The sequence below is a fragment of the Lepus europaeus genome, chromosome 3 (genome assembly GCF_033115175.1).
Source record: "Lepus europaeus isolate LE1 chromosome 3, mLepTim1.pri, whole genome shotgun sequence".
Lineage (NCBI taxonomy): Eukaryota > Metazoa > Chordata > Mammalia > Lagomorpha > Leporidae > Lepus > Lepus europaeus.
Window position 1 is genome coordinate 99,504,208 of NC_084829.1, and position 26,804 is coordinate 99,531,011.

Consider the following 26,804-nt stretch of genomic DNA (forward strand, 5'->3'; position numbering starts at 1 on the left):
TAATTTGAAATATTTTAAAAGGAAAAAAATCTAAAATGAAAAGCCTATTTTGAAAGTAAAACAAAGATGACATTTGTTCAAGAATTGTTACTCAGAAATAAATTCTCATATTTGCCACCAATAAGACCAGCCATATTATACTCTGGGTTCAGTTTGTCTACTTGCTATACAGAAAGACTTTCAGCGTTTAAATCTGACTTGGTCACCTGATAGCCATGAAATGTTGAAAATAGTACTCCAGGTACCAATGTCTTCACCTCATGTGAAAATTGGGGTTAACAATATTACTGCTTCAGAGTTCTGGTGGATGAAACTAAAACCATCAATTAATGTTATCTATGATTATTACTTTTATTGAGGCACTTCCATTTGTTCTGATTCTAAACTAATATTAAGCATCCTTAAAATTATGATGTCAGCTCTTGTGTAGTTTGAGAATGCAATGGCCATGCAATTCAAGTATTTCCATGCCTATGACAGATAATTTCTCATTATAAATGAATAGATTGCATTTTCAATGTTATATGTCAATCTTGTGATCTTGATTAATGTGAACACATTATGGTAGCAATATGGCATATGTTTCAGAGCAACCCAAAGATCTTTTGATTTAAAGTCAAGATTCAAAAATTCAATGCTCACTGCTCAGTTAAAAATGTAGTTAAATATTTACTTTTAAGAAATTCTGTTTATATGGAAATAAATAATGCAAATGCAAGTAGAGAATGCCACCTACTATTCTGTCACTAATTCTAGTGGAAGCCAAAATACAAGAAAAATCTCATTTTTCTTTTCTTTCTTGTTTTTTGTTTTTTGTTTTTTTTTTCCCTATCCCCCACAATGAGGTCCTGGAAAGGTTTATTAGTCTAGGGAAAGGCTCAGTCCTTCTTGGTGGTTGGTTTCTTCATGATGGCCTGGAAACTCTCAGCTCCTCCAGTTTCCCCTTGATAGGGACATGTATCTCCACACTTTTCTTGGTAACTTTGAAGGCCTGTTTGTCCTTGGAGACCTTGAGCAGCTCCATGGCACTAAACTCATATGGAGCAAAACCCTACATCTCCCAGATAATATCTTGCACAGTCTTGGTGTGCTTGATGAGGCTTCTGCTATGACCATGGCTGTGCCTCAGCCTGCTCATGTTCTTGGTCATGTGGCCTTTGTTGAGGCCTACAGCCGTGAGGTAGCGCAGAAGCATGGTTGCTACTTTCCTACGGCTGTCAAGGTAGAAGAACCAAAAATCTCTTTTTTCATTAATGTGCTGGATTCTTTCAATATCCCCTACTTTAGCTCCCCAAATCCATTTCTAGAAATACCACCAAAGTGATCTTTTAATAGGAAAATATGTTTGTATTGTTCTTAATTTCTGCATTGATTTCACTTGTACAAAGGGGAAGCACAAAGGTACTTCAAAAACTTTGTGCAAATTTTTAATTAAAATATAAGTTTATTTTGATGCAAAAAAATTAAATTCATGCATATTGAGAATCTTGAAAAATTATGGGAAATGCGTATTATGAAAAACTATGCATGGACAGGTAAATCATAGATTATTCTAGCTTCCTCACCCTCAGAGATGATATCCACACCAGCAATGTTGATAATTTTTTTTAATTAAACTTTTATTTAATGAATATAAGTTTCCAAAGTACAGCTTATGGGTTACAATGGCTTCCCCCTTCCAAAATTTCCCTCCCACCCACAACCCTCCCCTTTCCCGCTCCCTCTCCCCTTCCAATCACATCATGATTCATTTTCAATTCTCTTTATATGCAGAAGATCAGTTTAGTATATATTAGGTAACGATTTCAACAGTTTGCCCCCATATAGCAACACAAAGTGAAAAAAAATACTGTTGGAGTACTAGTTATAGCATTAAATAAGAGTGTACAGTACATTAAAGAAAAACTATGCATGGACAGGTAAATCATAGATTATTCTAGCTTCCTCACCCTCAGAGATGATATCCACACCAGCAATGTTGATAATTTAAGGCAAATCTGTACCCCTGGCTATAGTTGACTAGAATAACATTTAAGACAGCTGTACCATTTAGATTCTCTTCCAGGAATCTGGAATTGGGATGAAAAGAGATTGCTTGGTTTCTGCCAGTTGCTGGACTGTAACAAGTAAACTCACAAATTCAAGTATAATGATGTCCTTTGAATGAAACCTAAAGCAGAGAAACCTGGTCTAGTTAGAAACAAAAGAGTAAAGCAGACATACACAAAGAAAGGAAAGATGGTGATTTCATATTAGTCTTGTTCTTATTCATCCTTTTTTTTTATTATTAACATGATACGCATCCCTTTTGTTTCATCTGGAAAACTGAATAGCAGGGAGCTGGATCAGAAGTGGAACACCTGGGATACAATCTGATGCCCATAATGGATGCCAGCACTGCAGATTGCAGCTTTACCTGCTACACCACAAAACTGGTCCCTGTTTTCTTTTAAGGACTGACTGAATTCCCACACTTGGGTTTCATGAAACTATCCCAATTTTTCTAAGAAAAAGTCTCCTCTATTTAAGTCAATTTGAACTAGTTTAAAAGTACTTGCAACTGTGAAGTTCTTTGACTTACAAAGTACAATCTAAGGCCAGTGCTACAGTGCTGGCATCCCATTTGGGTGGTGGTTCTTGTTCAGGCTGCTCCTCTTCCTATCTGGCTCTCTGCTGGTGGCTTGGGAAAGCAGTGAAAGATGGCCCAAGTTCTTGGGCCCCTACACCCATGTGGGAGATCCCAAAGTTCCTGGCTCCTGGCTTCAGAAGGGCTCAGCTCCAGCTGTTGCAGCCATTTGAGGAGTGAACCAGGGAATGGAGGACTTCTCTCTGTCTCTCTCTCTTTCTCTCTGCAACTCTGCCTCCTAAATAAATAAATAAAAAGAAAAAAAGAAATTACAATCTAAGTGGTTTTTACCTACTACTACTCTAAAATCACCTCCTACCATGTCACTACTTGATTCTCCAGCAATATCAACTAAATAACTCACAAGACTTCTGAATGTGCCATACTCTCATATCATGGCTTTTTTATGCCTGCTATTTTCTCTAGCTATAAAACCCACCCATTCTTATCCACCTTCCAAATGATTATTTATCCTTAGGCATTCTGTCTCAACTACTTTTATTGGTCTTTAGTGATTCCTACATTATTTTACATAATTCACTAGAGAAAAATTATCTGCTTATCTGTCTTCACACTACCCTATAATTTCATAATAGAAAGGATTTTGGCTGGCGCCGTGGCTCAACAGGTTAATCCTCCGCCTTGCGGCACCAGCACACCGGGTTCTAGTCCCGGTTGGGGTGCCAGATTCTATCCCGGTTGCCCCTCTTCCAGGCCAGCTCTCTGCTATGGCCCAGGAAGGCAGTGGAGGATGGCCCAAGTCCTTGGGCCCTGCACCAGCATTGGAGACCAGGAGAAGCACCTGGCTCCTGGCTTCGGATCAGCGTGATGCGCGGTTCGCACCGGCCATTGGAGGGTGAACCAACGGCAACAAGGAAAACCTTTCTCTCTGTCTCTCTCTCTCTCTCTCTCTCTCTCTCACTATCCACTCTGCCTGTCAAAAAAAAAAAAAATAGAAAGTATTTCCTCTTTATATTTTTGTATATCACTTCTACATTTCCAATTCAAAGCACACAGCATGTTTTGGCATGTATTCTTGATATATTCACATCTATAAACTAGTCATAAGATAAGTTGCATGTTCAATGAGTACAGTTACTGAAAGCTTTGGTGTTAACGTTATTTATTCTGTGATAAAATGAAATCTGACTTCCTAAAGAGTCAAATTCTACTTGGCAATCTCATCAGCACATAGTAGTTCTGATCATTATTGTTACTCAAGGTCCAGCCAGGTAAAGCTTCTTATGCTGTTTCATCAATGTCAATTTTAAATCATATTTGAGGTATGAAGTGGCAGGAGAAAAACCAATAATAGCAGCATCCTGGGACAGAGCCAAAATAAGAGCTGTGAAGGATCATTTGCTGCTTCATAACTGCACTGACCTGGACACAAGTGGGGATTAAAGGACAGCAGGACACCTAATCAGCCACTGTCTAGAGTGCTGATATTGGGTTATCACAAGCTGAGAGGGCAGGGTGAGTGACAGAAGGACAGGTGCACATCTGAGTAGGTTGTCAGGAGACAAAGGAGCTTGCAATGTGGCCATCAGAATTGAACAATGAGGTGTGTTGGTCCCACAGAGTGTGGATTAAGAACATTGCCAGGATACTAGGGGATGAAGAGAGCGTATGTGATGAGGTATGTGAGTGCTGTAAAGTAAGAAGAGGAGTGAACAGTACTAGTTTTCCCAGAACAGTACTGGTTTATGCTTGTTATGCTGGTCTGATTATTAAGCACTTACATCTGTTGCTTTCACTCTTAAAAGTAGGTTCTCATAGAACCCCTAATAAACATGACCAAAAGAGATCCTCACCACGACATGTTGTAATCAAACTCACCACAGTGAAACATAAAGAAAAGATCCTAAAAGGTGCAAGAGAGAAACGTCAGATCACTCTTAGAGGATCTCCAATTAGACTCACAGCAGACTTCTCATCAGAAACCCTACAAGCTAGAAGGGAATGGCGAGACATAGCCCAGGTACTAAGAGAGAAAAACTGCCAGCCCAGAATACTATATCCTGCAAAGCTCTCATTTGTGAATGAAGGTGAAATTAAGACTTTTCATAGCAAACAGAAACTGAAAGAATTTGTTGCCACTCATCCTGCCCTGCAAAAGATGCTTAAAGATGTGTTACACACAGAAACACAGAAACATGGTCACCAATATGAAAGAAGGTAAAGGAAGGAAACCTCACAGCAAAAGATCACAGGAAGCTCAATTTCTCTTTGACATAGAATTAAACTCTGATGCTCTGTTAAAGCAATGTGTTAAAGTAATCTATTATGTTCTCTTGATGTCTGTTAAATTCTAATTGTTCAAAAACAGCTGAATTTTTATTAAGAGCTATGGGTTATTTAAATATGTGCTTTTTTCAAAAATTTGAATAATCACCTTGTAACAATGATCAAATTTGGTCTATGTTATGTCATGATTTTAAGAAATCTTATTTCAACCAGATATTTTGGATTTTGAGCCTTCTTGGCATTCTTGACAGGCATTCAAAAAATCAAAGTTTCAAACAATCTGGTCTCTAAAATTTCCAGTAAATCCTGGACTTTGGTGTTTCCAGTTTGGGCCCAACTGAAAAAATCGAAGGACCTATGTCTCTCATCTTATAGAGACACCAACTAATCAGTCTATTTGGAGTATATTAGAAGTACTGTCAAGATGTGATGTGGTACCAGACTTTAAGTTTCTATAATGGAAAATGCTATTAATACAAATGTTTGAGAATTAAAATGTCTAATGATCTTGTGTTACTAGACATGATAGTTATCTTAATGAGAAAGCCCCAGAGGCTTAAAGAGTTAAATACTTGTAAAATCCTACAGGTGCTTTCAAAAATACTGTGAAGTAAGCAAGTGCCTCTTGTTGGTTGATGAGTTTATAATTTTAAACATGGCGACTTAAAGTCTTTTGTCATCCACAGTTATATATGATCTGCTGCTCATAAAACTAAAGCGTTGTTGGTTCTGTGTTTAGCTGTCCTCCTGTAGGTTCCTATGGACTTTTTCCAGCCACTTTTATTGTATTCAGTACTTTGGGATGGCTCTATAAACAGATGAAGCCAATAATGTATTAACAGTACCAACTGAGAGAAAGTATGGTTAACTGAGGTTACTAAAAAGAAAAAGCAATTCAAATCAATTGGCAATCTACAAAAAGAGTTAAAGATTTTAAAAGCTATTATTAAAATTGATATATTGGTCTATTATGTTATGTTATATGTGTGTACATATTGTATGTCCACATGGGGAAATTTTATTAAGAGTTTTATTTTAAATGGCTTATAGATAAGATTGTCCATAAATTTAAGCTGCTAAAATCAATCAAAGATACATTTTAATTTGTGGGACCTGAATCTGTGTATCATATGTTTTAGACTTGTTGGTAGAAAGAAACTAAAAACATTTTAGATGGTTGTGCTTAAGTTTACTGGCTAAACAAACTACACCATGGTAGATATTTCAGAGGTGTTTTCAAATACATGATTCTTAAAATTTATAGAAGGCATTGGACCTTCTGGGGAATGTTTTCTTAAGTTGTTATCTAATGGTTGAAATGGTTTGCTAAGTATTCATGTGATATTGCTATTGTCAGCAAGCGATCTAGGACTTGCTCCCTCATTTCTCTATTCTAAGCCCAACTTGTTCTTTCATTTCTCTATTCTCTTCAAGGTAGGAAACTAATTCTATTATGAAGGAATCTGTAGGACGCACAATTTAATCTTTAGACCTTATAAAAGAGATGGCTAACATTTTTCTGCAATAGCATAGCCAAAATAAGAACTCAAATAATAATCTCATAGCTAGATTCACTTCGCCATCAGCGAAGTAAGCAGTAAGTAGAAAAAACCTCCCTTTCAGACCAAAGGGAAAGAAAGTTTTTAAGTGAGAATATAATTTTCCTCATGGACATTGTCTACCTTAGAAAAACTACTACAGAACATGCCTGTGACTATAGACTTGTAGTTCAGGCCACCGAAGATTAGAGATGGGAAACGGGCACTCCCTTGACTTGCATCCTCTGGTCTGCTTTAACACAAACCAGGAGGAAAGGAAAGCTCGGCATCAGAAGCAATGGGTGGCAGGCCTATTAATGGCTGATCTGTACAGTGATCTGCCCTCAGGGAGACCCAACAGGCCAGTCCACTGCAGTGGCTTTCGATGTGGTAAGCCTGGGCTTCAGCAGAAGTCAGCTTGTGAAGAGCCCTGGCAGCTCTGCCAAGAGTTGGATCACTGGAAATGGACCTGCCCTGGAGTCGAAGGATGCCCAGGTCAGAGCCACAGATCTTATTGGCTCTAAGCTGAAAAGCCCTTCACTCAGCCCAACTTCCAAAGTGACCACTGCAGCTGAGGGGATGGTCAAGTAGGGTCAGCAACATTGCAGGCAGAACTGTAAATTTCTTGTTAGAGATGCCCCCTGCCTTTACCTGGCCAGCTCTCCTCCCAGGCCAGCCAAGTAATGAAAGTCAACAGAGTGCCTTCCCCTAGGAGGTTCACACCTCCCTTAGGATATACCCCATGTGAAGAGATAGATAGGTCTGGGCCTCTGAATTTACAAGGCCTAAAGCCCACCAGATTATTATCAAGCCCCTTCTGTCAGATTCTATTTGCCTCTCAATCAGAAAACTTAATTGTAGCTTAGACAGCACCTTTCTTAGCTCCTCTAATAATGACTCTGTCCTTTGTTCTAGGCCCTGTCTAGTGCACTTGGGCCTCATTCCTTTGTAATCATAACCTCTGCTCTACCACCAATGGCTCTACTCCCAACATGTGTGTACTGATGGTCCTCTTCCCCACTTAATGCTGTATAATTGTTCAAACCTGGTAAATGCCACTCTTAGGATCATTGGTTACTATCCTCACTCTGTCTTTTATGACCTTGTCTAAATACGATCAGAGTCGGCAAACTTGGAAGGCTTCCATAGCCTTGGCAACTCATGATGACAGCCTAAGATGGTTACTGGCGCCATAAACTAGAGTGTCAATTTGTTGGGTCAACAACAGGAGCCACTGTGCACTTGCTCCTCATGTGGGATCTCTGTCCTTAATGTGCTGTACATTTTGATTTAATGCTATAACTAGTACTCAAACAGTATGTTTCACTTTGTGTTTCTATGTGGGTGCAAACTGTTGAAATCTTTATACTAAATTGATCTTCTGTATATAAAGAGAATTGAAAATGAATCTTGATGCAAATGGAAGGGGAGAGGGAGCGGGAGGGGGGGGGTTGCGGGTGGGAGGGAAGTTATGGGGGGGGAAGCCATTGTAATCCATAAGCTGTACACTGGAAATTTATATTCATTAAATAAAAGTTAAAAAAAAAAAGAAAAAAAAAAAAAAAAAAAAAAAAAAAAAAAGTAGGTTCTGATTTGATGAACAATGTTAGTGACTTCAATTATAAACAACCATTCAGTCAAAATATTTTGAAACTGTGATCACAAGACAAAGTATAGCCATTTTCATCACAGCGATGCATGAATTAGTTTGTTTATGTGTTGGTCTAGCCAGAATCCCCTCTAGGGACTCTTAGACTACATGGGTCAAGTGAGACTTTCTCCTTCCACTGCTTACTGCCTACACAAGGATAGGCATCTATCCTCAACTCCTCTGCTCCCACCAAATAACTTCAATCTTGGGCCAGAGAACTTCCTAGGATGTTAACAGAACATTTTATAAGTGTGATTTTTACTGATCCTCTGTGCCATGAAATGGGAAAAGATTATGGAATAAAGCAGGTAACAGAGGAAATGAGAACCAAGCAACAAAGAAAGATTTCCTGACTTCAACACTTCCTAGAGTTTATTTTCAGTATTGGAGACAGGGCATTGCTTTTTGGCTCAGTGTAGTGTGAACTGAATCTGTATATATTACCAAGAGAGCCCTGACAAATGCAACTGCCTTTTCAAGAAACTGTCAAACTTTTTACCTACTCCGTCTCCTGATAGCAACGATAAGCCCACACGCAGGATATGTATGGATAAGGCAAAAAAAAAAAAAAATTAGATGATAAGATGGGTATAGTGCTGGGTCAGCCTAGGTCAAAGCCATTAGCATGACTGTGCCTTCCTCCCCCATGAGCACAGTACTTAAGTCAGTCACAAATGCTTTAGTTCTCTCATAATTAAGTTGTGAGAAAACTTGAATAGAAATAAGCAAAGAAAAAGAATTAAAATGCAGCACTGATTTTATTGGCTTTTCGGAAACTGAAATATTCTGAATAGAAAACTGACCCTAGCAGACATCAAACTTAGAACCAGAGGTTTTAGAAGTCAAAGGGTTTTAGCCTTGAAATGGCCAAAAGCACTGTTTGCTTTTTGATAACGCTGTGATTGCTTTTTTGTGTATCAGTAAAAGAAGAAACAGGGAGAGCTTATTTTGGCATTGACTTTTATAAGTAGTAGTTAAGCTGGCTGCTTCTGATTTGTTTAGCACTTCTCTAAATACAAATAACATAACACACACATTATATAACACCTGTGACCAGGTAGATGCTTCCCACCCCACAACAAAGGAAGGCATGAACTCACCTTTCATATTGGAGTCATTCTCAAGTACATGGCACTTTCTTTCCATCTATTACTATCATCCCTGCTGCTTTCTTTATCCTGAATACTGAGACCCTACCCAGTGAGGATATCTGGTTCTCTGTATTGTTTTCCACACAACTTTCTTTGGCTGGACTGGTTGTCTGAAGCCATAATGACTCCCTAGAGACTTAGAGAATCAGAAATCAATGTCTCAAATGGTTTATGAGATTCTTTTTGTATTGAGTCAAATCTGGAGACTGCTTGTTTCAAGGGGCCACTTGTACTGCTCCGTCTTGCTACTCTTCTGGTATCCAGTCCTGAGTCAGAACCTCTGCAGTGTAGTCCTGCTTTCTGCATCCCATTTTAAGAATTTCGGGAGCATAACATTCACCAGAACTATGAAATAAACTCCATAGGTAATGAATTCCAGCTGTATGTACAAATATGTAAAGGGCTAGTTAGGAGGCTTTTGCATTTACCCATTTGAGAGACAGGACAGCTTGGTCCATTGTGTTAGGAGTGGTAAGAGTTGATCACCTTCTAAATATACTTTGAAAGTAAATCTGATAGGATTTGCTAAAAACTTCAGCGTGCTATGTGTGAGGCAGAGGGCAAAGGTGACACCAACGTTTTTGACCTGAGTAACAGCGGTCCTGTCCTGTGAAGCCCACGCCCTTGGAATGGTGGGGCGACAGCGTTCTTCGATGATAAGTACTGGACACAAGTTTTGGTGAACATGTCCTTTTATTAACAATCAGGCACAAGCTTTTCTGGGGCAGGAAGAGAAGTGAGTAGCTAGTTCATGGCAACTCTAATTCTATAGGATAAAACTGATAATAGCACTGCTATGCTTCTCCAATCACCTTGATGGTCATGTAGCCTATGTAGCCTTCCAGGTGGTGCTTATGGGTCTGGGCCACACCTGGGAGCTGTTTACCTGATTGACAATTACAAGACCCTGCAACAGGAATTGGGGTGTGGTGGAAATGTGCCTGGGGTTCCTGCTGCCCACCAGCAGTCAGGTCATGTGTGGCTCTCAGTGTGCTGAGCCCCTGACCAGGGTCTTTCTTGGGAGGAACGGTGCGGCAAGCCCTCTTAATCTCCTGCATGGGCTAGGCAGGCAGTCTCCCATCCAGACACAGGATCACCCACACATAACTGGAAATCTAACCTTGCCTTGTCCTAGATGGGAATGACTAAAGGAGGAGGAGTTTTGGAGGGTACAGTGAGGAAAAGCCCCTTTTGGAAAATTATGTTTGTAGTAACTGCTACAAATTAAATCAGAGATTTAGCATTATTCCAGAGTCCTCATGACCACACTCATTTCTAACACCAACTTCAATACTCAGGGGCTTCCAAGACCATACTCACTTCTGACACCAATTTTAATTTCAAAAAGATTACCCTCCAAATTTGATAATTTGCTGAAATGGCTCATAGAATGCACTGAAAGCTGTTGTACTCACTGTTACGAATTATAACAGCAAAGATATATGGATTAAATTCAGCCAAGGAAGAGGTGCGTATTGCAGAATCCAGGAGAAAGCTGCACTCAGAGCTTCCAGTTGAATTCTCTCAGTGAGTTTGTGGACAGTGCTGGCTTCTCCAGGCAATGATGTGTGAAAATAGGCATGAAGCATTGCCAAACAAGGAAGCTCACCTAAGCTTTAATGTCCAAAGCTTTTATTGGGGCTTAGTCATGTGGAAATGACTGACCACCCACTTAACTGACTTATTCCCAGCCTCTTCAGAGGCTGAGTTGATATCATATATGGCTCAAAGCCTCTGCTACAAATCACATTGTTGTCCTATCCTGTATGGCTCACCGTATTTAATTAAACAAAGCCACTCTTGTCAGGAGGTCATTCTGAGGGTTTAGAGATTACCTCACAGGAGCCAATAACAAAGGCCAGACCTCTCTGAGTACAGTTAATTCTTTACTATGTAGATGTCAAACAGAAATGTGAATCTAAGAGTCTAGAGTTCAAAGAAGTAGTCTCCAAAAGATATATGAGGAAACTCCAAAAGTCATGGTTTTATTCAGAATATGAATTCTCCATGAACTTTATGAGGATGGCTCATTTGGAATTTACCAACATATAGATAGTGCCATTGTCTTAGATTAGATTCCTAGCAGGAAGCAGAATTCATTTAGATGGCTTAAATGAAAAGATTTTGATAAAGAGATCATTCACAGGAGGCCGACATTGTGGCAAAGCAGGCTAAGCCACTGCTTCCTGTGCTAACAGCCCATACTGAGCTTTGGTTTCTGTCCTGGCTGCTCCTCTTCCTATCCAGCTTCCTGTTAATGCAGGTGGGAAGGCAACAGAAGATGGTCCAAGGGCTTGAAAACCTGTCACCCAAGTTGGGGACCAGAATTGCATTAGCATGACTCAGACCGCACTTGGGAGGCCATTTAGGGGAGTGAACCAGCAGACAGAAGGTTCCTCTTTCATTCTGTGTCTCTGTTGCTTTGCCTTTCAAATAAATAAATCTTTAAAAAAGAAAAAAAAAAAAAAGAAGATTGGGGCTGGTGCTGTGGTGCAGTGGGTTAAGCCACCATCTGCAGTTTCAGCATCCCATGTGGATGCTGGTTCAAGTCCTGGCTACTCCACTTCTACCCAGATCCCTGCTAATGAGTCTAAGAAAACAGATGAAAATGGCCCAAATTCTTGGGCCCCTGCACCCACATGAGATACCCAGAAGCCCCTTTCTCCTGGCTTTGGACTGGTACAGCCTTGGTCATTGTGGCCATTTGGGGAGTGAACCAGCCGATGGAAGATCTCTCTCTCTCTCTCTCTCTCTCTCTCTCTTTCTCTCTCTCCCCCTCCTCCTCCATCTGTAACTCTGCCTTTCAAATAAATAAATAAACTTAAAAAAAAAAAAAGATTACTCACAGAATTACAGGCAAGGTTTTGGGAGCAAATAAGGCCTGTCAAGGCACCCATGTAACAACTAATCCTGGGTCCAAAGAGGAAATAGTAAGCAGAAAACAGTGAAAGAGTTTACTATGTGTAAGGTATGGTGCTGACTGATATGCATTAGAGTGATTTTTCCTGTGTAGTAATGTGAGTTTCAGAATTTGATAAGGTGATGCAACATATAAGACCGACTGGTGAGTTTCAGCGGTGTCTCTGTGGCTTACATAGTTAAGATTGTCCTAAAAACAAAACAAAACAAAACAAAACAAAAAACCTGTCCTGATATTGCCAATTACGGACTTCCTTTCTCAGGCTTTACCTACAGGCATCTCGTTAGCTGTATCAGTGCTGTGAGGAGTTGTGAGGTGTTGTGGTCTACACTTTACAAATTGGAGCAGAACAGAAAAAAGAAATCGCGGTCAGATTTTCTTGTGGAGAGATGTCAGAACAGAGGTGATTTACTTTCCAGGGAAATAGAAACATAGGAGGTCTGTGTGAGTGTGTGTGTGTGCATGTGTTGTGTACACATATGTACACATGTAGGCATATTGACTGTCAAAGGGAGTTTTCAGTATTTGAGGGGTGTTTGAAAATTGGAAATTATGTAGAATTTTACTGAGTTGCTCCTGACATGAATGTGCACACTTTAAACATGTTTTCAAGAGTCTGCAATTGTCAGAATTCCGACTCAGGCTGCACTTAACTTGGATGCATCATGGTTCAGGGTTACCAGGAACCCCGAGAGACAGCATAGTGCCTAGAATATATGGTCAACACTGTATTGTTTTCCATTGTGAAATATATAAATGCTTTGTCATCAATAAAAAAATATTATCCTTAAATTTTGATTGATATAATGAAACTAGAAAGAGAAGATTTTAACTGGGGAATTATCATTGTAGGCATTGCCAAACTTTTTCACTGAACAAACTCAATTCCCTGATGGAAACATGCTCCTAGACACAGAACTGGGCCTCAGACATTCTCAACACATTGCTAAAGTAGCTACTGACATTTGAAACTGGCATGTGAATTGAAATTCATCTGTTTTTGAATTTCCATATATTGAGTGTTGAATTTACTAAGTTATATCACACTTTAAAGATAAATAAAACTCAAAATGAGAGAAGGAAATTTTTTCTATAAGATTAGGGTCAGGATTTGAGGATATTCAAAGAAAACTAGCCCTCTGATTTTAATATGCATATCTTTCTTTCACTGCTCTGAAAAGGTTATAAGCCACTTTGAAAGTTTCCTCTCATTCTTGTTTCTCTTCCCCTTTAATAAAAAAAATTCCGATTTCTTTATTTTCTATCTTCTCTATACTGAACAAATCCACCTTACCTCCAGGGAAAGGTTGGCTGATAAAAATTTGGAGAAAGAATATTTTTCAGTGTCTATTTGCCACTTCTGTCAGAACCATTTTTAACTTTCTTATTATAATTAGCTTCTTTCTCAATTTTTACAATGTTACTAGCCATTGAAAAATCTGCAACTGGCAAATATAAATTAATTAATTTGTTTTAAAATGTATCTTCAGCCCAAATACAACATTCTAATAAATACAAATTCTTAAAATACCATATTTTCAACTCTCAATAAATTTTCTTTTCTCAACTAAAAAATGGGGGCAGGGTTGATGATAAAACATTGATCACCACCAACCAGTCAGTTTTGCCTGGCTTGTAATACAATAAATTTCAGTAAGAGTCTGAGCTTGAACAAAGATCACATTAACTAAAATGATAAATAGGCCTGATGATTAAGCCAGGTGGCAAAGCTCTGGTTTGTATAGCTGCTGAAATTGATACCTGGATATGGCAGGAACTTGGGACTCCCTCCCTGGAGCTGGGGAAGCTAGGACTGTTGGAGAGGTGGTGTGATTGATTTTTGTAGTAGAGAGTGCCAGCTGGAGTGTGCATAAATGGCTCCTTCTGGATTCCCCTTACAAGCCAAATTGATGGCACCTTATGAAAAGAGCAGCTTAGACCTCTGTCCTTATAGTATAAAGACAAACCTTGATTCAGCTATTGCTTAAATATGTGAAAGTAGGAAAAAGATTTAAAAAAAACAACAACGAATAATGTACTCTCAGTGAAGGAATTAGAGGTAATGGAATGTTACTCATCTACCAAAATAAGGGGATAATTGCAATGTTGTGCTCTTCTTTGTTAGAAGATTTTTAGGAATCCATCTGTGCAAATTGTTTCTTTTTTATTATCATTACATAAACTAATTACAATAGGGAAAAAGGGGGCATTTTAATTAAAAGGCTGTTTTAAAGAGTTATAATTCCACTATGCCATTAAATAACTTAACTGGGTGCCAAAATTGTTCAAGTAAACAGTATTTCTGAAAACTGTTGTTTGCAAATTATTTGTATTCACCACATTTTCAACAAAATAGATTTTGCACTTTTTTAAAAGATTTATTTATTTATTTGAAAGTCAGAGTTACACAGAGAGAGAAGGAGAGGCAGAGAGAGAAGGAGAGGCAGAGAGAGAAGGAGAGGGGGAGAGAGAGGTCTTCCATCCGCTGGTTCACTCCTCAATTGGCTACAACAGCTGAAGCTGAGCAGATCCGAAGCCAGGAGCCAGGAGCTTCTTCCAGTTTTCCCATGCGGATGCAGGAGCCCAAAGACTTGGGCCATCTTCTACTGCTTTCCCAAGCCATAACAGAGAGCTGGATGGGAAGAGGAGCAGCTGGGACTCAAACCGGTGCCCATACGGAATGTCAGCACTGTAGGCGGCGGCTTTACCCACTACGCCACAGCGCAGGCCCCCCTGATTTTGCACTTTTATTTCTCTGTTTTAATCAAAGGACTATAGAACAGGACCACATATAAACCATCTTAATTATTTTGAGGGATTTATTTCTCTCAAAAAGAAAAAAAATCCTCTTTTATTTAAAAAAATATATATACACAAGAATTTGATGTGTGATTGGTTTGACTTAGGTAATCTTTTGCGAAATTGGCATTTTGGAAATATTATAAGCTTTTAAGGAAAGATATTGGGGAAGGTAGAAAGATGAGTAGATATCCACAGTGGGACATGCAGACTAATATTGTAATTAAAAGGCCTCAATACTATTTATGGCCATTTTTCCTCCATACAAAAGCTTCACTTAGGGCCAGCGTTGTGGTGCAGCAGATTAAAACCCCAGCCTACAGTGTCAGCATACCATATGGGTGCCAGTTCCAGTCCCGGCTGCTCCACTTCTGATCCATCTTCCTGCTAAAGCACCTGCGAAAGCAGCAGAACATGGCCCAAGTCACTGGGCCCTTGCACCCACAAGGGAGACCTGGAAGAAGCTCCTAGCTCCTGGCTTCAGATTGGCTCAGCTCCGGCCGTTGCGGCCATTTGCAAAGTGAACCAGCAGATCGAAGACCTCTCTCTCACTGTCTGTAACTCTACCTCTCAAATAAATAAATAAATAAAATATTTAAAAAAAAAGAGAGAGAGAAATCTAGAAAAATGAGAAGCAGCATCACATGGGAGTAATGAAGGCTTAGCAGCAAAAGAGGACCTGCTGCAAGAGGTGATAGGAAGCAAAAATATAAAAATCAGTACCTTACTTTCAGTATTCCAACAGCTCTCTGGATTTCATTGCTCTGACTGAAATGCTGAGACATTTTTATTCAAAAAATGGTATGAAAAGCATTGTAGAATCTACTTTAACATAAAAAAGTCAGATTCAGATTGTATCTTTTGCAGTTGAAGACTGAATACTATTATTCCAATCATTATATTTATCCATGAAACAAAGTCTTGAATTCAGTAGGCATGCAAAAAAACATGTGCTGAAGGAATGAACAAAGACATTACTTCACTCAGATTCTTGCTTGTAGAAGATGGCAGCTCATACTAGCAACAGTTATGTATTTGTTTATTTATCTTTTTTAGTTTTTTGCTCTTCAATATCATTCCCCAGGGCAAACTGAAATCTGTACATTAATGCCAGCAGGAATGTATATGTGTGGACAGAATAAGTAAACATTTACTGTGACTGATAGCTCAATGGACTATCTGCATGAGCTTGTTAGACTTGAAAATAATTGCTAGTATTTATTCTTAGAATGAACTGTACAAATACCATTTGTGGATGTTATCTTTCAGAAAATTTACATTTTTAGTCATTTCAGATTTTTCAATTCAAAACTGTTAGGCTAATCTGTAATTCCTCTTCCTTTGGTAATGAGCTAATCTCTTAAAATGTTCTTTGAAATTTTGATGTTATGTTTTCCATCTCAATAAATGTCAAAATATCTTCTAAGAACAGATTTAGTACCAACACATTTTAAAATATGATTGTCTTTCCCATGTTAATCAGCACTATAATAATGAAAAATTGCCACTTGCTTAGAGTTTTATATATGCCAGTTTCATTTTTGATGTGTTATACATTAAAATATAATTTTACCCTACTATAGAGAAGAAATTAAAGTCAACAGAAATGTAATGACTTCCACAAAGCCACACATGTGGCAGATTTTTAGACTGAAAATCAAACCCTATGAAAGTGGCGTTAGTTTACATTCTCATAAGTCTCTTTAATATTTAGTTTAATGGGGAACAGCCACAATGTCACATTTTCTCCCTTTTTTATTGTGACATCACACATCTTGTCTCTTCAGGAACACTCCACTGCACATGTATAAAACAATAAGTTATGAGTCCAACTGGTCCCTTAGTATTGTCATGAAAAGAGTTGGATCTCAGAGACCCTCCTGGAATGATGCCAGAATGTATGGTGCAAACTCTGAGAACTGCTGATGCAAATAAAATGATCATTTAATCAGCATATTTAGTGCAATCTAAGGTATCCTGTAGATTTGATGATGGATTAGGGAGGGTTTGGTTAGATATGATTAGGGCAGATACTAAGCTACATCACAGAAACGCATGAAGATGATTTCAAGGAGGTCTGATTTTTCCTGCCTCCTACTAATGGAACACTTACCGGCACCCTATTAAAACTGTCCTTGCCTGGTTTAGCAATGATCTTATTGTTAGACTCAATATAATACCTTTTAAAAAGTATTCACAGATACTTATTTTTCTGTTAACAACCTCTGACATGAAATGAGACATTCAAGATTATCAATGAATGGATGTTTCCTCTATTGACGTAGTCCTCCCATGATTTAGAGTCAATGAAAGCACTCTTTCTCCTGTGATGGTTGCTGAAGCAGGAAATCTAAGAAACTTTCCTGACTCAGCTCTCTTGCTCATCAAGTACTCTCAATTCTTTCTCATAAATACCTGTCTACTGCATCCACTTCTCACTCATTCTCTCTGCCCTCTTGCCCTGAAAGTGCATCTTACCTTTCCTGCATTATTGCAACCCTTGGGTTATTACAACCACCTCCTAATTCTTTGTTTTCCCTGTTTGAGCTCTTCTGATCTGTCCTCCATAATCTGAATGATTCTTTTGAAATACGATTTCTAAGTAGACACTTCCCACAGCTCTTAAGATAAAGTCTCAACTCTTTAAAGTAATTTATGAGGGTTCTTCAGCAGTCCTATGCTCACTTCACCAATTGCACTTATCACCACTTCTCTTACCTTCTTAAGATTCATTGTTCATGCTCTCTCACTTCCATGTCTATATAGGAAAACTATTTATTCTCTTACTCATTACTTCTATTCTTTCTCCTTTTATTCTAGTATTAACTTAGATGTCACCTCCTTCTAAATAACTTCCTTAAAACCTCCTGCTACATGCTTTCTCAACAATCTGTACTTTTCCCACCAAAATATTACTTATCACAATTCATGGTAATTTCTTTTTTATAACCTTTATTTTTCTACATATATTCTCGTTGCCTGGAAGGAACCTTGTCTGCTTTATCTTTCCTATGTCTCCTGTGTCTAGAACAATACTTGAGCTATAATAAAAATTTAGTACATCTTTTTTTTTAAAGATTTTATTTATTTATTATGAAAGTTAGAGTTACACAGAGAGAGAAGGAGAGCCAGAGAGAGAGAGAGAGAGAGAGAGGTCTTCCATCCACTGGTTCACTCCTCAATTGGCCACAACTGCCAGAGCTGCACAGATCCAAAGCCAGGAGCCAGGAGCTTCCTCTGGTCTCCCACACAGTTGCAGGGGCCCAAGGACATGGGCCATCTTCTACTGTTCTCCCAGGCCATAGCATAGAGCCGGATTGGAAGAGGAGCAGCTGGGACTAGAACCAGCACCCGTAGGGGATGCTGGCGTCACAGGTGGAGGATTAACCAAGTGAGCCATGGTGCCGGCCCCAGAATTTGGTACATCTTTGAAAGAAGTATCTTTTTTTAAGATACATGTTTGAATGAAGTATCTTTTTTCTCTTTTTCCTATAGCTCCTTATAGTTATGGTTTTCTAACTCTTTCTTTACAGAAAAGTTAGGAATCTTTCTTTGAGCTCATTATTTTGTTGTGTTTTGCTACTAGTTAATGCAACAAAATTGCACTCTCATATGACTACTACACCAATATAATTCAAAAAAAGAGCTCTCATATGATACTTACCTGAAACCAGGACTATCTTTGGAAATTGACTTCTTTTTTTTCATGAAATCACCTCAGAGGATTGTTCAAAAGACATATGCATGAGTATATGAAGATGCTGAAGCAGTTGTTTAAATTGTGTCTAGCTTCAGAGATTATTGTGATACCTTAAACAGTTGGAAATATGGCCTTACTGCAAGAATAGTCTAGTTGATTTATAAAAAGTAGTTAAACAATACTATTACCTTTTAAAATTTATTCTGATTTAGTAGCAGAGTGTTCCCATGTTCAAAGAAATGTGTAGCTTTCTATACATGTTTTGGAGAAAGTCATACCACTATGATAAACTACAGTGATCAAGCAGGTGTTATAAGTAAATGCTGTATTGTTCAATGTTAACATCTGTTCTTTTTTTTTTAAACAGGCAGAGTGGATAGTGAGAGAGAGAGAGAGAGACAGAGAGAAAGGTCTTTCTTGTTGCCGTTGGTTCACCCTCCAATGGCCGCTGCGGCCGGCACATCTCGCTGATCCGAAGCCAGGAGCCAGGTGCTTCTTCTGGTCTCCCATGCGGGTGCAGGGCCCAAGGACTTGGGCCATCCTCCACTGCCTTCCTGGGCCATAGCAGAGAGCTGGCCTGGAAGAGGGGCAACCGGGATAGAATCCGGCGCCCCGACCAGGACTAGAACCCAGTGTGCCAGCGCCCCAAGGCGGAGGATTAGCCTGTTAAGCCACGGCGCCAGCCAACATCTGTTCTTATTTACACATGTTAATTCTCTAAAATGAGCTGTAGTGTGTTTAATGGATACATTAAATATCAATTAATTATGTAACATTTTACTATAGTGAGTAAATATTTAAATTTATAAAACTAAATAGGATAATAATATACTATGCAACTGATATTTTAGAATTTTAAATGGCAAAATTCCAAAATAACTTTATGATGAAGTAAATCTTATGGGACAATATGTTCATGTATTATTTTGAATTGTCTTTTTTGATGATAAAAATAATATTTATCAAGTTGTTAATTTTACTATTTCATTGTCTATGCTTATAACATCATACTATGAATCTATTATTTATTTAAAAACTGATATATAAAGCCCTAGGGGCAGGCATTGTGCCACAGCAGGTCAAACCACTGCTTACATTCTATATCAGTGTGCGATTCGAGTCCTTTTTACTCTTCTTCTGATCCAGCTTCCTGTTAATGCACCTGGGAAGACAGTGGGTGATGGCCCTTGTACTTGGTCCCTGCCACCTACAAGGGAGGTCCAGATGAAATGAAATTCCTGACTCCTGGCACAGCCCTGGCTGTGGCAGCAATTTGAGGAGTAATCAACAGATGGAAGATCTCTCTTTGTCTCCCTGTCTCTCTTCCTCTCTTTCCTTCACTCTGTCATTCTGACTTTCAAATAAACAAATGTTTTAAAAGTCCTAGAGTCAGATTTTTATTCTCAAGATCTCAAACTTTACTTTAATGTACAGTAGATTTTTAGTACTAATAAGGTATATTTCTAACACACACACATACACAGAGAATTCCAGATTAGTTATTTATAAATATTTTCCTTTATTATTGTTTGCCATACCAATATTAAAAAAGCTAGTAATAGAAAGGGAAGGGAGAAATAGAGATTGGATTACAGAGATGAGGTGGGATGAAAAAGAAAGATAAAAAAGAAGGAAGAGTAGGAGTAAAAATGAAAATTAATGTAGCCCAAACCACAACAGAATTGGGTAGCCGGTGCCACGGCTCAATAGGCTAATTCTCCGCCTGCGGCACCTGCACACCAGGTTCTAGTTCCGGTTGGGGTGCCGGATTCTGTCCTGGTCGCTCCTCTTCCTGTCCAGCTCTCTTCTGTGGCCCGGGAAGGCAGTGGAGGATAGCCCAGGTGCTTGGGCCCTGCACCCGCATGGGAGACCAGGAGGAAGCATCTGGCTCCTGGCTTCAGATCAGTGCGGTGCCCGGCCATGGCGGCCATTGAAGGGTTAACCAACAGAAAAAGGAAGACCTCTCTCTCTGTCTCTCTCTCTCACTGTCCACTCTGCCTGTCAAAAAAAAAAAAAAAAAGAATTGGGTAATGTGTTTTTTCTTTTCAATAATTGGTTTTTGTGTCAGTTCTTAAATGGGTTTCATTACTTGAAGATTGTATAAAAAATATGTCTCCATTGTTTTAAAATATGTTATAGTTCTATGAACTATTGAAAATATATCCATTAATTTTATATATTTTGATACATAATCAGGAGATACTTGAGGAAAATGCTTACTTTAAATGTCTACAGTTATATTTAATTGTATTTTTACTTTTGAAGTTAATGTTATACCTAGAACCAGTACAAAAAATGCTGGTTTTATTTCTTAAAACAATTGACCATAGTTCAAGCTACTTTGATCCTATTTTATTAAGGAAAATTGTTTTACTTTTATATATTCACCACACAGGTTATTTATTCACTAGACATTACTTGCAAATGAACTTGAAAAATGTAATCAGACTTTTAATAATGAGAAATAGCTATATAGGTTATGTTAATGATAAATAAGTTTTTGTTAGGCACAAACTGGAACAGCAATCACTAGCTGACAAGGATCTCTAACATTGTAACAAAGCAACTATTAATGTAAAATGCATGACAAAACTGTATTATTGCATAGAAAGTGTTCTAGCAGAATCATTTCAACCTTATTAACAAACAACTCACTATAGTTGAAATTGAAGTATGGAAAGATATATTTCATTCTATATTCTTTTATGTATTTATTATATGAACTTACAGTCATTTGTAAAAAACCTTAAGAATCCTGAGAAGTTATTTTAACAAAAATTACAGAGGATCCAAAGTTCTGCCAAATAATGATTTCAATGTTTCTAACCTGTAATGCATTTAAATATGGTCAATAAAATCATGCAATAGTTTTATAGTGCTATGACCTAGTCTGTTTTATCTCTAATATTCTTTTGTTTCCTTTTTAATTAAAGGTCTCATTCGTTTGCAAGAGCTCATCAAAGCTCCATCAAGGTATAATCTTCGACTTAAAATTCGTCAACTACCTGCTGATACAAAAGATGCAAAACCCTTACTAAAAGAAATGAAAAGAGGCAAGGAGTTCCATGTCATCTTTGACTGTAGCCATGAAATGGCAGCAGGCATTTTAAAACAGGTAATCTTTAAAGTGCTCAAATTCTTAGTTTCTTTATAAACTTAGTATGATCTTTGTTAAAATCAAACTCTTATTATTACAAAGTCAATTAAAGATATCAATTCCTTCAACAAACACCTTCATGTAATTTTATGAAACAAATCTGAAAATTACTTTTAATTAGTTGTCTTACAGGAAAGGTAATGCAAATATTGATAATCTTCCAAGCAGATTGCATTTTGATGTTATTTCAAATGACTGCAATATGGTTTTGTGAATGACTTTTTAATGAGATAGATATTTCTGTTTTGTGCTGAAATGAACAAAGCAACTCATCAGTTACAATCTGCCAGTACAAAGAAGCTAAAATAAATTGACTATTTAACTGATGTCTACTATGAGATACCTTATATATTTGATCTTATTTCATCATCATCCCAACTGAAGAAATAAAGACTTTCACTTTTTTACAGACAAACTTAGTCTCAGAATGATTAATGGGAGCAAACCAAATAGCAAAACAATAACAGAGGGATTCATATACCACTCAGTGATGTTAACAAGTAATCATTCAAGGATAAAGCACTGCCTACTTAAAAAGATATTTCTGAATCAATCAAGTGAATCAATTTGTAGCAACAAAACCCTTTAATGTTATATCAGCACTATTCAGATCTAACAGCAAACTGGATAACAGGAATTATTATGAGTTCATATCTTATAGATATGGAAACTAGAGCTGGGAATTAAATGGCTCACACAAGGCCATGCACTTATCTTGTAGTACAGCCTGGTAAATGTGCTGAAACATCACATTGTACCCTGTAAATAATTATAAAACTGAAAACAAAAACTTTTGATTTTGTTTCTTTGGCTTTTTTTTATGCACACTAGTTTAACAGCATAGTGGCTTGGGATTAGTCAACTATAAACGTTCTCATGTATAGAATAAATTGTCTCTATTGTAGAGTCACACAGATTCAGATGTGAAATTATATCTCATTAACTGGAACTACTAATGGTAAATGTGTGTTATAACATGGCTAGTTTATTAAGCAGATGTTTGTTCAATGTTCCAGTATGAACATCGGTTTCACTACAGTAAAATATTTAATTGGGTTTTGAAAATTGATCTGGTTTTATGTTTGGGTAGTTAAGTATGTGAGGGTTTTAATTTATTTATCTATTTTAGTTTTGGAAAATAAAATGTCTTGTAATGAATAAAATGATGCAATGAGTTAACCATTATAATATAAAGTCAGGATTTATTTTTTACATAATTTTTAAAAATATTTTATTTATTTAAGAGGTAGAGTTACAGACAGTGAATGAGACAGAGAGAGAGAGAGAGAAAGAGAGAGAAAGGTCTTCCATCTGCTGGTTCACTCCCCACATGACCACAACGGCCAGAGCTGAGCACTCTGAAGCCAGGAGCCTGGCTTCTTCTGGGTCTCCTATGTGGGTGCAGGGATTCAAGTGATTAGGCCATCTTCTACTGCTTTCCCAGGCCTTAGCAGAGAGCTGAATCAGAAGAGGAGCAACCTGGACCTATGTGGGATGCTGCCACTGCAGGTGGAGGATTAACCTACTGTGCCACAGTGCCAGCCTCTACAGATTCTTAATTTTTGATTTTCTTTTGAGTACACAGACTTGGATAGCCCTCTCTTCCTCGACTGAGTAGCACTTGGTTTCATTGACCAAGCTTTGTTCTGCTTTCTCTAGGCTTCTAACAAGTTTATAAATGATCAACTGTCTGTGCTCTAAAGAATGAACTGTAACTGATTTTGCCAACTGCAAGATGTGAATACTCAATAACAGAATTTGCTTTCTGCTTCATATTGCATTTATCCACTTTTTACACTTGTTTTCTTATGTGTAATTGGTTCTGTTTATGTAATGAAAACAAAATTTAATATATGTGACAGATAAAATACAAATGTTTAACAAATTTAGTGGATGGGAAATCAAAACAAAAATAATATGAGAATATGAAAGTTTAGATGAAGTCAGAGTGACATTACAGAATGTATGCTCTGAGGTTAACACTGAAGGAACACAGATATGGTGATTTTTTAAGCTTACCTGGTTCCAGATTGCATTTTTCTCACATTTGGAGTTCAGTTATTATAAAACTCAATTCAGAAATAATGGAAATAGCTTCCTTCTAGTACATGCAGCAGTATCTTTAATAGGGATCTATTTTATGATTTAGGAAAATTTATTGAACTTACTCAACACTGGCTTATCTTGGAACTCTAAAGAGATAGTATAAGAGTTGAATAGCAAAAACAGATGAACGTTCAGCTCATTGGGCTTCACTCAAAATGAGTATTAAAATACCCAGAAAAATACATGGATTTATTCAGGTTCACCTCATTTGTTTAATTTATTTGACTTATTTAAACTGAGCTTTTACTAAATATTGATGAACAGTGAATCTGAAGCTGCCTGAATGCTGTAAAAGTGAGTAGAGTTTGGGGCTGACTACATTTCCTTTTAGGGCAGCTGAGTGTGTACTTATTGATTTACATGCCTCAGTAGCAGGTGGTTCCATCTCCATCAGATTTTCTACAGAGAATACCCTAGGCCAGAGCCAAGACAGTATTATAGAACACTTCCAAACCTGACAGTAGGAATTGCATTTGAAACCCCCAAACTTGGTCCACTCACCTAATAGGCATTTACTAACGACCAGGTGGTGAATAAAATAGGGGAGCCAGGCATCTATTGATTACATATTGAAGTTGGGCCTGAGACATGCATATTCAGCTCATGTCCAAGTTCCTGATTGGTCTGCAGCACTTATTGTCTTCCTTTGATTGGTTGGTGACGTTGAATTCTTTAGGGACTTTGGATAATGATCAAATAGATTCCAGTGAGTCTAGGGGCTACATGCTGGTGGTAGTTACTATTTGGTAGAAGGCTGGGGTTCCTAGAACAGAAACCCCTAAAGACACTACCAAACATCAAGCTGTTAACCTATAGAAGAAGTAAATAACCTCATGGGTCTGGTGAATGGGGACATTCTAGAGCTGGCTGTATCACTCCCTCAACTCAGGAAATTAATTTTAGTAAGTGGTAGATTTAATTCACAATCATAAACATAGAAGAAGACAACTTTAAGATAAGAAAGTGAGGCTGAGAGGCTGTGGTAGGCTAGGACATGATGGCTATCTAGTATTTACATCCAAAGCACTGTCTAGGGGTCTGGTTTCAATGTTCTGAGGTATAAAATCTCAGAAGGTTATTCAATCACAGATAAAACAATAATAAGCAACAACTTCAAAGACTAGACAAGTGCATATGAAAAAACTTCCAGCCTGAAAAAAATATAAAAGCAAATGCAATCAAACTCATATTTTCCAGCAGGAGAAAATAGAATAAAACTTAAAGAAATAGGTATAGAGGCCTCTACTGCCTCCACTCTCATTGTTAGCCTTGAACATTATACTTTACAGAATTAACCAGAAAGATAAACTGGCTTTCATAATGGCCTATGTTAATATGTCATAGAGCAGTGCTAACACTAGACAAGCTTAATGTGTGATTTTTAAATATTTTGATTTTGAAAAATTAATTTGTGCTATTTCATTCCAGCACAAATTTTCCATTGAAGTCACCCACATTATTTGTGTATAAAAAGATACTGATTTTATTCCTTTTCATGTGGTTTGAGTTTAGCACACATTTCATTGAGAGATAATAGCTAGACATGATTCTACAATTAACAAGCCCAAAACAACATTTTTTTTTGTTAATTATACTGGAAATTATTCACTAATCTCTCAGAAGAGTATTCTTGTTGTTCATTTTTGTAAATAAGGCTAAAGTGTTGGCACTTAATAAAAAATAACTAGCCTTCTCTATATCTATTAGCTTTTTTTAAGATTGTGCATCATAGCATTTAATTGATTTTTGTTTGCAAAATCGAAGGCTGAGAGTTTAATGAAAGCCACAAACAGATTCCAGTTATCCTGCATAGATACATTACTTCTCAAGTTGATAAAGAAGAAACCTTTGGCCAGTACAAAACATCTATGTCCTAGGCAAACCACTCATTGCCCCACCATCTCCTCACTCCCTCCCATCCCTGCCACCAAATCAGAATTGTATATACCTAAGGTGCGCAGGTTTTAAATTATCAAGCAAGACACAGGAATTAGAATGCCTAAGTTCTGAATGGAATTATATTTTTGGGATATGAAATACTTTCAATTTATAAAGTGGAGTAAATCATATTCTAATCCAAACTCTAACATATGGAGACACATGTCTACTCACTTTTTCACAAAATTGGGCAATTTATTTATTTATTTATTTTATCCTAGTTTTCTCACTTGTAAAATGACCATAATAATATTTATAGTTATGCATCTGTATTTCTAAAGCTATAGACTTCATAAATTATAAAACATTGACAAGGATAACATCCAACTGTTACTGAGTGTTTCTTAGAGTGGGAACCTTCTGTACATATTCATTAGAAGCACTGAATGTCTTTTACAACAATAGATAATTTTGCAGATCTTTGTGTAATAAGAGAAATTGCCTCATATTTTCCATAAGATAAGAAGTGCAGGAGTTCTTGCATAACTTAGTGGCTATAGATAAGGTTAACATAATGTATATTTCTCTGTCCAAAAAAAAAAAAAAAAAAACCATAGAAGAGCATTTGAGATGTTTTCAGCATAAATTGGAAACTATTATGTTTAGTGAAATAAGCCAGTCTCAAAAAGGCACATTTATATTTTCTCTGATATGTGGCAATTAATATAGAATATGAAAAATGTATAGGAATGAAACAGACATTTACAATGTGATTGTCATTTGTAACCCTTGTTTATAGTCCTATGGAATTGTGGTCTTCCTATTTTTCACTTGTAGAATATTATGCTTAGCGGTGAATGAAGCCTATGACTATAGAGTGGGTAAAAATTATGTCTTTGCAAAAACTGAGGAAAGGAAGAGAGGAGAGGAAGAGAAGGGGATCAGGGGATGGAGGAAGAGGAAGAGGGAGGGAAGTGTAGTTGTCTTCTTGGAACTATACCAGTGAAGTGTATGAAATCTGTTCTGTTTAT

General features: G+C 37.6%; 1 protein-coding gene across 3 annotated transcripts in view; it reads left to right on the forward strand.

Annotated features, from left to right (window-relative positions):
• Positions 1-26,804, forward strand: part of GRIK2 (glutamate ionotropic receptor kainate type subunit 2) — a 727,469-nt gene that overhangs the window by 287,228 nt on the left and 413,437 nt on the right. For all 3 annotated transcript variants that reach the window (XM_062187636.1, XM_062187637.1, XM_062187638.1), the window contains exon 4: positions 21,566-21,747. In XM_062187636.1, coding sequence (XP_062043620.1) covers positions 21,566-21,747 — 182 coding nt within the window. The remainder of the gene's footprint in view (positions 1-21,565; positions 21,748-26,804) is intronic.